The sequence below is a fragment of the Podarcis erhardii genome (genome assembly GCF_964252035.2).
Source record: "Podarcis erhardii genome assembly, chromosome: 2".
Lineage (NCBI taxonomy): Eukaryota > Metazoa > Chordata > Lepidosauria > Squamata > Lacertidae > Podarcis > Podarcis erhardii.
The window spans coordinates 83,598,882-83,613,103 of record NC_138498.1 but is presented as its reverse complement, the minus strand read 5'-3'; the positions used below and the strand labels follow the sequence as shown (position 1 = coordinate 83,613,103).

The 14,222-nt window shown below is 39.3% G+C and overlaps 1 protein-coding gene across 13 annotated transcripts in view; it reads left to right on the top strand.

Annotated features, from left to right (window-relative positions):
• The window catches only part of ERC2 (ELKS/RAB6-interacting/CAST family member 2), a 539,768-nt gene that overhangs the window by 235,252 nt on the left and 290,294 nt on the right, over positions 1-14,222 (top strand). For 8 of the 13 annotated variants that reach the window (XR_014153136.1, XR_014153137.1, XM_081848847.1 and 5 more), the window contains 2 exons: positions 479-619; positions 5,337-5,372. Coding sequence is in view for 11 of the 13 variants with exons in the window: in XM_081848847.1 (XP_081704973.1) it covers positions 479-619; positions 5,337-5,372 (177 nt within the window). In the remaining 2 variants the exon portion in view is untranslated. The remainder of the gene's footprint in view (positions 1-478; positions 620-5,336; positions 5,373-14,222) is intronic. The other 5 variants (XM_081848843.1, XM_081848842.1, XM_081848851.1 and 2 more) reach the window with 1 other exon arrangement.

The window sequence follows — 14,222 nt, the reverse complement described above, 5'->3', positions numbered from 1 at the left end:
TGTAAACCGGCAGGTCTGCAACTCCACATAAATATAAGAAGCCCATATTTTGTTGTTGTTGTTTAAAGTGGGTCCACTGCACTTGCTTAGAGAGAGAAGAGCCCCAGTAAAGAATCAAAAGAGGTTCACTGAACTTAATAAATATCCACTACTGTCCGTGATCATCAGTTTACTTTCAGTTAGGCCAGAAGCAGGGTAAGTGGGCAGTGTATATATATTACATGTGCCCACAGAGGCGCTATGCTCCTATGCTGTTGATTTCCTCTAAGCTCTTTGCAGCAGGGACTAAACATGGCTTTCTACCCATGGCTCATTACCTATGTGCTTTGGAACATAATTGCAGCTGTGCTTTAGAGGACGGCACCTCACAGTCTCCAAGCCCGCTGTAAAAAGCTTAGTAGGGATTAAAAATTGGTTCTATGTTTTCTGGTAACCTTCTCTTTCAATTGTCTCTTTTATATATATTACATGTATTTAGTCTAGCTTAATTGACCTCAAAGAACATGCATCATCATTGGCTTCGGCTGGACTGAAAAGAGACTCCAAGTTAAAGTCTTTAGAAATAGCCATAGAGCAAAAGAAGGAGGAGTGTAGTAAGCTAGAAGCACAACTGAAAAAGGTAAATACTAACAACAGATCTTATTTCCAATGCATGCCTGCGTTTCTGCAGTGAAATATGTCATCTGTTAGTTTTGAGTCGAAACTACTGTTAATGAATGGAAATGTGTTTGTTTATTAAGCTTGAAACCTGTTGGCAGTTTTAAAATAATAATACTGTATTATTATTGCCATTTTAAAAATTTGTCTTCAGCAGAAAAGCCATGTAAATATATACGGGAACATATTTTTTTTATGTACAGCATATTTAATCACATTTAGTCTAAATGATTTTGTCAAAATGATTTGGAAATCATGTTAGCACATTTCTACCATACATTGTTTCTCTTTCCCATGTGAGTTAGTATTGTGTATGTTCATCGTTGAAACACAAACTCATGGCATACTTCTTGGTTTCAGCATCATGTTTGCCTTCCACACCTTGTAAACAGGCTCATGTTGCCAATAGATCATTTAAACAAGGGCACAGTCGGGCCAAAGTTAAGCACATTTAACTCTCATTGAAAGTGCAACTTGGAAAAAAATCTTTAAATTTGGCTATTGTGTGGCCCATACATCATTGTGGACAGGTGCTTGCAAAGTGATTAACTATATGAACATTAAATTTGACAAGGCAAAAGTGCAAGGTCCCATGTACACCACATGGACAGAAGATTATACTTGTACAATCTTTTGTAAAGTCACAGGCAAGGGGAGAGACAGCCCAGTCCTCATTTCTGGGTTGAATTGCCTGATCAGTGCTTGACAGTTCAAGATAGGTTGCAGCATGCTAAATGTCAAAAAACACACCAAAAGGTAATAATAATCATATATAAACAACATCAAGATGCAACCCCAAACAGTCCTAACTGGACTGAAATCTGAGATGAAACAACCTACCAAAATCAGTGCATTGCGCATAATATCCAGTGCACCAATGTAAGTGCATGTGTGTGCATGCTGCAGTTAAATTATGTGCTGAAACCACCCCTTTCACTCCAGAAGCTAATGATATATTTGCACTTCATTGCTGGGCGGGTCTGACTCAATACCGTTTGCTGTCTGAAGCAAAGGACAAGATGGCGACCCTTCCATTCCAGATGCAGAAGGTGACCAGGTTCTCAGCTGAACCTTACTTCAATGCTGCGTCTGAAGAAAATAGGTTGGCTCAGGGGATGCATGCGCAACTGTGTGGCATTCACCTGCTGCCCAAGGTTGCTGTCATCACAACAATACAAACACAACACGTAGGCTAATAGTTAGTAGAGAATATATAATAGAATAATGATATCATTCAAATTATAGGAATAAGCCAATCAAAGTTCATATGTACCATATAACAGAGTGGTAGTGAGGACTGTCAAGCTGTGTGTTCAAAACAGATGTCTAAGGACAGTCTCTCAATAGTCTTTCAAAAGTTTCAATGGAAGACGCCTCAAAAGCCTCAAAAGGACAGTGTCTTTGGACAGTGTCTTCAGGGTTGCTGACATGGAAGTACTGGCTGTAATAGTGGGCTATACAATGCTTAGCACATTAAAGAGCCAGATTTCCACAGATGTAACACATCTCAAGTTTTTATACCAAGTGTTGCTTTTAAAAAAATCTGTATTATTCATCAACCATGTTTAGCAATATTCACTGGTTTGTGAGAAGAACAGGTGCTTCTACAATGAAAGTTTCAAATTTGAGGCGCTGAACAGAAACATGAATTGTTATTGATAACTGACCTCAAACAGTTCTTTTTAATGTATGTTTTATTTGGCAGCGTTGCTTAATTTTAGCTGAAATTCCAAACATTGTGTGAGAAAATACAACAGATCTGCATGCTTAGTGTTCAGCCATTTGAACTTTTAGGAAAACCTAAGTTCGTGCATTTCGTTGGTGATGAAAGTGATGAAGTATTGATATGCCTTTGTTTGTATAGGTAGAGAGATGTTTTTTGAAACTTGCATTCCACAGTAGTGATGGGTCAGGAAACATTGGAAAATAAATTCCAGATGAAACTTCAAAAGCATGTTTTTAAATTTATCATTAAAAAAGAAAAACTTGCTTTTGGAAGTTGCATGTAACGTATCATTCCAACACACACACACACACACACACACACACACACACACACACACTTTTTGATTAGTTTTTAAAAGAATGATTGAAATGATCAAATCACTTCAAACCACTTAAAGTACTTCTGTATTTACAAAAAGTAGCCCAGTCACAACTGACCTGTTTCTTGTTCTGTTTATGCAGTGAAAACCGACCTGAAAACAGTAATCAGGTGGCATATGGGTCTGTAAGCTATCTCTATATAACAGATCTTGACCTTTTTGCATCAGTGCTGGCTCCAGCATTTTGGGGCCTCTTAGGCATGGTATTGTCAGTGGCCTCCATTAACCTGGAAAAGTTGGGACACGCAAGTGAGAATTTCCTTGGGCTACATCTGATCTTGGATATTCTGTGTGAAGTAAAAATGGCAGCATTATTTCAACCATGGGCCCTCTCTGGTCTTAGGGCTTTAACAGATACCCAACCTGGCCACCTTCTGGAACCCCCTGATTTAAATTATGTGAGGTTTTGGAGTTACGCAGAATTTAAGCTTGGAGTTGCCACATTAATTATCCTACTTTTAAATAAGTGGCATGAGGACTGGAACCTTGTTTTACTTTTTAGTTTCAATTACAATTCTTTGTGCCTCCCCTTAATAATTAGTATGATCATCTTTCCAACAACTGCTGGTGTTTAGTTCCCGCTGGCTACAATAACAGCAAGGTGTAATCAAGAAAGCATGTGGTATGCCTAAAGTTAATTTGTAGAGGTTAGGGCTTTTTCCTGTTATTTTCTCTGATTTTCTGCTAGTTCTTCTTTTCATATATTTTTGAGCTAGGAAATGGATAAAACAGGGAAACCGATTCACCAGCATCAAAATTCTTTCAGCTTTCAAAACGCCTTGCTGCTTTTCAAGCTGGCATAATTATATATCAACTGCCTTGCCTTGGGGAGGGGAACACAGAATCTATACAAGAGAACTCACATATTTTATTACAGTATATTATACTGTAGGGTTATCATATTTCAAACAGTAAAAATCAGGACAGGAAAGTTGTTGAGCAGTTTTCCAGATATGTCTGGGAAATTCCGGACGTATGGCAACACTGCTATAGTGTATCTTGAAATAATATATATATTGCATACCTATCCATTTCCCTTGAGTGGAGATAAAAAACAACAACATACTGTACAGTTAAAAATGAACACTAGGATATCCAACTTTACAGATGACAGTCCTCTATATGAAGGACTGTCGGCTCTCTATTTCAAGGTATTGTCTATTTGATGGGCCTATCTGGTTAAAAGATCAAGAATTATCAGAAGGGAGGGCAGAGCCCTTTCAGTTGCCCAATAGCAGATAGCTCCTGAACCATAGAGGTCGTCTCGCCATAGTTGTCCCTGCTGTCTTGCAATGTATACCTATTTAAATTATAGCAAATGTTTCTAAATTTGCATCCGTGCACATAAACTGGCATGCGGCATTTTGTGCAAATCTGTGCCCTCTTTATGATGCATTTGCTCTGCTTTTTTGGCGATGTAAGTGGCCACACTAGGCAGGATTATGAAGAGGGAAAGCCAAAAATGCCATGGGAGAGATTCAGTTCACACCTGGGATTCTGAGGCCTCCTCTGAAATTCAAGGAGGGGCTTTTTGCTGCACTTTCTTTCAATGCAGCAAAAGAATCCACAGTGGAGGGAGAAATCTGGACAGCTTCACTGCATCCGTGAATTTTCAGGAGACTCTTTGGATCAGAGCTTAATAAAAGAAAGCTTGCAGTGTTAAAGGCATGAGAGCATTAACAGAAAAATGCCCCAATGGATGTTCGTTTTATAGACATTTTGCCTTCATGAATGAAGAAGTCATAGGAATTTTCTTTGTTTAACGGCTGTAAGTAATCCTTAAGCCATTTGTTCTGAAGTGGTCTCAGTGAATACCCTTGATGGAGGCAGTTGTGGATTTTCAATCACTGGCATCCTGTTCAAACCCTACCCCCCATTCCCACCCCAGTGATTGAGTTGTCATGGGGTCATCATAAAGCTGAAGTCCCACAGGGTGGTAGAACTTCAGCGAGACTGCTCTAGAATAAGTGGTTTATAGCTTACAGCATCATTTGTTTTGCTTCCTTATAGACTATTCCACTTCAGAATGTCTTCCTTTTGTTCGCTGCCGCTTAGATTTCCTCACCACTACTGTTTGCCAAACTGTACTGTTCAGAATTCAAATAAAACTGAAATGCAGTTTTGTGTTAATATGAAAGGAAGGCCATAAATTTAATGATAAAGTTTAATTAATCTTTTATTATTACCATCTTTGAAGCTTTGGTGATAAATTGCAGCCTTGGCCAAAAGCACTTCTAGTGATTCATTGCTAGAGACCAGCACTTAATGTATCATCAAAAGTGGACAGCTTTCTGTATTTCATGGGTTATTTCACTTGAGAAAGGGAAAGTAACACAAACCTTAGATTTCTTACTCCAGCTATTCTTTTTTAGGAGCCAAAGTCAACATTTATTTTCCCCCAGTGCCTCTCACTTGCACTAAAGAATGTTTAGAAACTTAAATTTCTACTTTAAAAAAATAAAATTCCAAGTTCTTCTGTGCAAATGTGCTGGATTTGCTGAGCTAATACTGTTTTCCTGGATCTTTCCTTCTTTTCCTGTCTGTGCTTCATTCCTTCCCAACTTTGCAATGTAGCAAGCTGAACAGTTGTTCAATCAGATGTACAATCCAGTAAGTCATTTCAGAAAGTGTCCGCTGTAACATACGAAAGCATGAGGATCCATTTAACCACCACCATGTTGTCCTTCTTCCTCTGTGGAGCTTTGCAAAACAATGATGGCTTCATTTGCGTTGTGTTGAAATAAAGTGAGCTTTGCGGACTTTAAGGCTATTATATTTTCAAACGTTTGTGGGAAATTGTGTTTATTAGAAATTGGATCAGTAAGTTTTGCGATCAAATTTGAAGTGCCTTCAGGTCCTCAACTACTTCAGTGTAAGAAAGCATGCAGATATCAGGCTTCGTTGTTATTTTACTGCTATACTCATGGAGTACTTCAGTGGATCCTTCAAATTAAACTTAAGCTCTGGAATGTTATTCAGAATATCTTAAATGAAGAATAAATAGTTACTGTCTATTTTCTTTGTGTTATAAAAAATGCAGTGTGGTAGGTTTCTGGCAGCAGACAGGGAATTGCTACGTCGCAACATTAAATGTTCCTTATAGCAGCCTTTTAAAATGTTGTCACAAACACTTGAATTTTATTTATTAATTGCGTTTTATAAACCACTCCCCCCTGCCAAGGAGCTCATGTACATGGTTTCCCCCTCACCAGTTTATCATCACAACAGCCCTATGAGGTAGGTTAGGCTAAGAGACTGCCCTAAGATCATCCAACGAACTTCATGGCTGAGTGGGGATTTGAACTCTGGTCTCCCAGGTCCTAGTCCAACACTCTAATCATTACACCACAATGGCTTTCACAAACATGCTTGCTAGAAGGAGAGAGCTTCTGATATCAATGGGACTTTCTCCCATGGAAATGTACCCAGATGCCACTTACCACAGTGTGCCTTTTTAAAACAGGAAAATACACTCTTGCTGCTTAAGTTTAAATACCGTAATTTAGTTTTAGTTCCATGCAGTGCTTTTCCCCCCTGGGGGTACGCATACCCCTAAACATTTCGTGAACCTAAGTTTGGCCTCATTGAGGGGCAGTATTTCAATATGAGTAGGAAAATGGGAGCACCCCTAAACAGGTTTTTAGGGAAAAAAGCACTGGTTCCATGTGTTTCAACAATGCAAAGAATAAAACGTCGAATGGCACCTTACAAACAAACACATCTTATTATGTTGTGTGCTAGAACTTGCTTTAACAGATGTGCCATGCCAGAAACAACACTCAACCCAAATGAATCTGAGTGAATAACTTGACAGTCATTATAAGTAATTTGAGGAACAGCAAGACACATAGACGATTATATATAAATGTATTACATAGATATATCGTCTATAAATGAAAGCATTTTTATATCTTAGAGACAGATTTACACTGATAATGAAAATTATTGTACCTTTTAAAAGGCAGAAAGAATGTTAAAGCTGTATTATAGAAACCTGTTTTTAAATTACATAGTGTTTTGTAATTGCAGGTGGAAGGTGTGGCATGTCTCTAAGGAAAATTTCTGTTATGTGCAACTAGGGCATTATTCCTCTTCATTGTATTTGAGCAAATTCCACAGTTGTAATGAAAATTTAATGTCCTGGTGAGGAAATAATAGGCCTCATAAAACACACCACTTTAATTTATCCAAAATTAGCCTGTAATTACATTTAGTTTTAGGTAGATCTTACGTTCTCATATAAGGTCTAAATTTATTCCTACTTTGCCATATGTATACTTTTAGATAAGTTACCAACAAAACATCTTGTATTTTGGCAAAAAAAAATTAAATTAAATTACAATTACGTCTGCAGCAAGATGATTTTAGTAGGTGGGAAATGGGTGCAGTAGCTCTTACAGAATGAACTTCATTCCCCATCCCACATCTCATTGGCCCTACTCATGCATTATAGTAAACCAGAGTTAATTATTTGTTATTGTTTATGGCCACCTGTCAGGGATGCTTTGGGGTTCATCCACACTTCCGCTTATCCCATGCCTACCAAGTGGTTTTCTGAACATGATTCTAAGCAGTTTTGACTTTGCCCCATCGATTTCCCCTTGAAACCCTAAATCAGAACAAAAAGCATTCAGCAGAAAACCATATTGCTATTTCTTCTGATTTAGCACTAAACTGCAGATTTTCCTGAGGGGAAGGAGTGGAGGCAAATGCCCTTAGGATTGATTCCTGCATTGCAGCCGGTTTGACTAGATGGCCCTTGGGTTCCCTATCAACTCTATGATTCTGATGAATTTATATCCCACCATTCCTCCCAAAGGAGCCGAGTTAATGGTTTGCTATGAATGTGAACAAAGGAACCATTGTTCATTTCACCCCAAAGAAAGCATGATCTCTGGCCAAGATTTGTTCTTGGCTTACTGATTTTGGTTTATCTGAGCGAGCAAACAAACAAACTCAGCCCTGATAATGCAAAGTCAGGAATTTTGATTTCCCACCCCCCTCCTCCTTACACCAGCAGGGAGAAGCAATGGGGCTCAGATTGGCAAGTTCGTGGTAACTGGTTAAGTATGGTTTACGGCAATGTGACAACTGGACCATTGTCAACTTACATGCTTGTGTCGCTGCTGAACATTCATTCATTCATCATTTTATTTGTATGCCACCGTTCCATAGTTAAAACAATGCTCAAGGCGGCTTACAACATGACAAGATTCACAGAATTACCAACATAACAAAAGTCATAAACAATAAATAAAACACATCAAAAAGTACACAGCCAAATGGAAAACAATTTCCACATAAATCATAAAATCTAAAACTAAGAATACAGCATTAATATCAATCACCATTTAAAATGACATAGATAAAAAATAAAAGCAATTTAAAAACAAAACAAAATAGGAGGCCCCTCTGCCCAGCAGCAGCGGCAGCAGTCCACCAAGGCAGGTGGAGAGAAGTAGGGCAGGGCCCTTCAGGCTTCCAGCAGGTCAGTCCTGAGCAGCAGAATATAAATTGCCTGATATTAATCCAATTCATGAGTACTCTTAAAACCCACTTTATTCCACGTGAAATGATTTCCAGTTTCTTACTTCATATTCAGGAGCTTTCATAGAGTTGGAAGAGACCACAAGGGTCATCTTGTGCAAGCCCCTGCAATGCAGAAAACTTTTGCCCAACGTGGGGCTTGAACCTACTACTATGAGATTAAGAGTCACAGGTGTGCACCCTCTCCCCATCACGATGAACTTTTCCTGTCTATATGCATAAATGTCTACTTGAGAAGCTTTCTTGTGCTGGAGGGATTACATGAGCAGGTTCTAGTGATGGATTTATATCAAAGGTTCTGCACAGAATCGGAGAGGGTGCATTAAAATCAGGCTTACTCTCACATCCCAGTGCATATGCATCCTGCATTCTTTGAACTGTCCCTAACTCTTCCTCCCCCTTAGATCTCGGTCCTATAACCCAGTTAAGCCGTAGAAGCTGGCTTTTAGCCTGTTAAAGCCAAAAATGATACTGATTTAAATAAAAGTATTTTGATTTAATATGACTCTGGACCAGAGCCAGTGTAGCGTAGTTTTTCATCTAGGGGAGCATATAGAACATCCAGAATTGTATTGCGGCATTGCCAAATGGTAGGCCTCAAACTGCTGTTTAAGTTCTTTCAACAATAAAACCCAAATTGTAAACTTGACATTGGCAGCTGCTGTGGCAAGAAAGAACATTGAATTCAATGTGGGGGTTTTTTGGTTCAGCATTGTGGTCGGCATTGTGAGCCTATTGTGTAATGATCTTTTCCTCTTCCTTTGCTGCATTACTTGTACTGTTATTGATTCCCCCCTTCATAATGAAAATTAAAAGTTAAAATTGACCATAAATTCAACTAATTTACACTCAGACTCCCACAAACAATTGTATTTCTCACTTTTATTTTTTATTTTAATTGGCAGGGCAAAAAAGTGACCAAATCCAATGTCCTGCCTCAAGGCAAAATATGTCTATTGTTCAGTCTACCACACTATACCAAGAAACGAATGTATCTGCAGTAGAAAGAAGAGTAGAAGGGGCCCACCCTAGTAAGAGCATTTACTGAATATTGTAGCTTTTTAAACCGAAACAAGTGCCAGTTTAATGGACAAAATGTCTAAATATTGAAATTCTGACTTCACTTAAAACTTCATTTAGCACTAATTTCTCATGTAGCTCTTTGGAACATTTGGGAAGGAAGGGCAGCATATAAATATATATATATATATTTAAACATGTTTTTGCAGATCACTGCTACAGCAGGATTAGGATCACAGAATTGCAGAGTTGGAAGAGACCATGATATACTCCTTTTTTTTTTTTTTTTTTTGCTATTCTACACTTCTTTTATATTCTGGGACTTTTCCTTTAGCATGAATTTGATTTTTGAAAAAAACAACAACCCACTCACATTTGTGTTAAATGTGGTTTATCTGTGATAAGTAGAGGGGGAAAGATAGTTTTTATGCTGAGACTGTGAAGGGCAGTGCCCAGCACAGTCGATTCTCTCTTGCCTCACACAGCTCTCACATGTCAGGATTGGGTTAAAATATATGCTTCCCTTTCCTCTTGTGTAGAGGAAAAGTGTGTTGAATGGGGGCTTAGGGTTGCATATTTAGCTCCACCCACAAAGTTGTCCTGCTCCCCCTGACCCACTTTGGCTGCCATTGTGTTCAGGATTATGTTTACAGCAGGAATCCTCCATGCATGAAAGCCCCCTGCAATTTACAATCCTGTTTCACAAGGTTTCCAAATTGCACAGGGAGCCTCCATGCCTAGCTAAGGCGCCCCACTGCGGGTGCTACCCTGAACATAGTAATAGAAAAGGCAGGAGAAGGAGGAGCAGCATGACTGAGTAGGGATAAATGTGCAGTTCAACACACCCTCTCCACATGAGCAATGCATGAAGTAGGCTTGAGTGGAAAGGGGTTACAAATACTAATAAGGGTAATTAGGGATTGTGTACAGAAGATGATTTTTTTCTCTTGTTTAGGAAAAACAAAACCTAGTTGTTTTGGAAGAGAGGAGAGCAGGGAGGTTGGCTGACTGATTCTTCTGCTTCTCTGTGTTCCAGCATGCCAAACACCAGCCTTAAAACTTTGGTGCATAGGGGCCAAACAGGTCTGAGAGCCGGTGTGGTGTGGTGTAGTGGTTAGAGTGTCAGACTAGGACCTGGGAGACTAGGGGTCTAATCCCTACTCAGCCATGAAACGCACTAGGTGACCTTGGGCCAGTCACAGTGTCCCAGCCTACCTCACAGGGTTGTTGCGGGTATTAAATGAGGAGCGGCAGAACCACACCACCTTGAGCTCTGTGGAAAATAAGGTGGGATGTAAATGCAATAAATAATCAGTAATACGTTATATCTGCCATCTCTGTAGGGGTGGAGCAGTCCTTGCTTTTTTTAAGAGCGCCATGAGCTTCTCCAGTTGTCAGCATCCCAAAACTGTGTTTGGCAAAGATATGCAGGGCTTCCTCTGCTTTCTCTGGGTGGTGTGGTGTTGGGAAAGGCTTTGTTAATACACTACTGGCTAAAGCATTTCACACTTGAAATCCTCATTGTACACAATGTTGGGGGAGGCAACCATCTTTGTGTGCCTCTTCCTCAAGAGGTCTGTAGGGCAGCAACACAAGAATGGACCTTTTTTGTAGTGGCTCCCCACTTTTTGAATGCTCTCCCCAGGGGGGCTGACCTGGCGCTTTCATTACATATATTTAGATGCCAGGTAAAATCATTCCTTTTCTCCCAGGCCTTTGGCTCATTAATCAATCTATGGTCTTTTAAACTGTTGGGGGCGGGGCTTATTGTTTCTGTTTGTTACTATGTTATGTATTTTTGTATCTGATCCTCAGATGAAAGGTGGTGTAGAAATAATAATAACAACAGCAACAACAACAACAATAGTTGACAAGCAGCCTTTGTGACAAACCATAAATAGGTAAACTTTTGATTTAATTGAAGCCAGTGGAGCCTTGGTGTTGACTTCCGTCCATGTATGATATTACTGGTGCATATCTATAGCTAACTAATATGGACAAAATGAACAGACATTCCACTATCTCCCAGTTTAGAGCTATTTTGGCCATAGCTTCCATCTTTACTGGTTTGTAGATGATAGTGTTTGAGACAATATCTTCTAGAGTTCCTGAATTTGCCCTGAGGCAATTAGTACCTTGCAGGAACTATTTTTGTTCTACATTAAAACATTGCTATCCATTTGATAGATTATGTTTTTCCAGCTGTTCTGTGGAAATTGAGGACTAATGACAAGAAACATGCAGCTTCTAAGTTCAACACTGCAAATACAAAGGAGGCAAGTTTAAAATTACTTCCTTCACTCAGTCCGAGATATTAACTAATAATGAACTGAACGTTAACATTCTCTTGAATTCTATATTATTTATCAATACAGTTTGAAGGATCTAACTAAAGTATTTTATTGCATGTATCTTTCTGCTGTCTCATTCTATTTATTCATCATTATATGGCTCTTTTGACTCTTTTAAGTTAAGATGTACTGTTCTTATGTATATGTACCATTGGCAGAAGACTAAGCAGTGCCCATCGCATGCTAATTAATAAAGCACATGTTTTCAATTTCTTTGTATATGACACAATTATGTAATATTGGTGTATATAGTAAGTTTGTATGATATGGAGACGTAACTCTGCTACTCCCTGTGCATGCAAGCAAATTAGGGTTCAAGACACCCAAACACAAAATGTGTCTTAGACAAGAGGTTGTATCACTTGGAGAGCCACTTCTCTAAAATAGGAAAGTATGTTAATAATCATTTTTTAAGTAAAATTGTAGTGTTATTAGATGTTTCATTAATGCAGAGACTTGAAGGCCAGTTCATTAATAAGGACTGACCTCTTTGATTCCTCCATATGGCCCCATCTCCTCCTATAAACCAGTGATCAGTGAAGCATGACATTCTGTTTTGAGTATTCATTGTAAAATAATAAAATTTGTGACAATTCATATTCCAAGACATGGGCATACTAAGCAATTCAAGCCATATGTTCTATAGTCATTTTTTTTAAATTCTCTGATCCAACGTGGTTGTATGCTCACACCCGCTTTCTATAAATATCTGGAAAGATGCAAATGATATATTTAATAGCAATTGTTTAAAATTATGTATGGGTCTCCTTTTCTAGTAGCTTAGGTCATGATTCCACACTGACTGTACTGCACTAAAGCTTCAACTCACTGGTTGTAGCATGGACAATTGAAGACTGACAGATCTTGACCCCGAAACAACCATGCATCTTTCTCCCAAGCCTGCTTCGACTGGCCACAGCAGTTGCAACCAGGGCTTTTTTTCAGCCAGAACTCAGTGGAACTCAGTCCCAGCACCTCTCAGATGGGTGCCAATGCCATTGTAAGAGAACAAGGGAGGCATTCAGGGTGAGTTCTGGCCTATATTTTTGTAGAAAAATAGCACTGGTTGCAGCCATTCCACTGACCACTGACCGATGGCCTTGGCTACCAAGACTGATGTTGGCAACAGTGAAAAAGAGATGCATTTAACCCACACAGCCATTTATGGACCACACCGTTCAATGATATAATCATTCCATTTCTCAGTTGTGTCATTATAGATTTGGATTACTGTACGCTGTTAAGTTCATTCAGTGAATACTTTGTGGAACAATGAAGGTGCTTGGAAATTAGTTGGAAAAATGTTTAGACCATCTTGTGCCTGTAAATAATTGCTGAACAGTCTTTTTTTTACATACCTTTAAAAATATGATGTGCATTGTGTTTTAATCCACATAATAGCATTATTCAAGGAACTGGTTAATTTGGTTGAAGGTGATCTAGCATGGCTTGCTGATTGAAGAAGAGTAACTGAAGAGAAGATGGAGAGCTTAAAGTTCTTGTCTTCCTGTCTTTTCTTCTGGCTTCTAAGCAGTTAAACAAGACATTCCTAGCTATAAGAAACAAATAATTGAGGTTCTGTGCAGAATAGGCAGCATGGGGGGGGGAGGGGGAGTTTCCTCACTATGACCTGTGTGTGAATGGGCTTCCAATAGACATTTGAAGTGAATTCTCCTGTCCCTTGCTGAATTTTATTTTTCAAATTTATAAACTGCTTTACAGCCTAAAGCCATTGAACCAATGTAATATCGTATAACAATGAGATACAGTAAAAGGTCCGAAAACAATTGAAACCACTCCAACAAAGTCTAAAGACAGGAAAACAGCCTCTACAAGTGCAAAATTAATAGTCTATAAATGACTGGGTCACGCCTCTGAAAAAGTCTTAAACAAAAATGTGGGTGACTTATTCCAGAGGGCTGGAGCTGCAACACTAGAAGTCCAATTTCTTATACAAACAAAGTGTGCTGTCAGCGATGACCCATCTGAGGGGCACAGTTGAGTTGAGGCAGTCCCTTGAATAACCTGGGCCCAAGTTGTTTAGGGCTTTAAAAGTACAATATTCAGTTGTTCCCAGTAGCATATTTGCAGCCAGTGCAGCTCCCTCAGCAGAGGTGTTAAATGGAGTTGACAGGATACCCAGTCAACAATTTAGCTTCTGCAAGATGCACCGGTGGTTAAGTCCATAGGAAGCTTCACATAGGGTGCATTACACAAATCCAGTCTTGAGGTTACCAGTGCCTGGACCACCAATGTCAAGCTATCTTGAGCTAGGAATGGCTATAGCTGACTTACCAACCCAAGCTGGTAAAAGGCACTCTTAGCTAGTAGAGGATGCAGTGGAGGCACCAAAGTAGGCCTTCTTTGTCACCTCATATTAGGCACAGTTACAGTGCTCTAACCAGTGTTCAGTCATCTTCAGATTTCTGTCGCTTGCCTTCTAGTCATCTTCCAGTCTGTTTCATCACTCATAAGCTCCTGGTGTACCAGTGAGCAAAGTGAGCTCCACAGCACCAAAGAGGGCACTTGGGAGCAATCATGT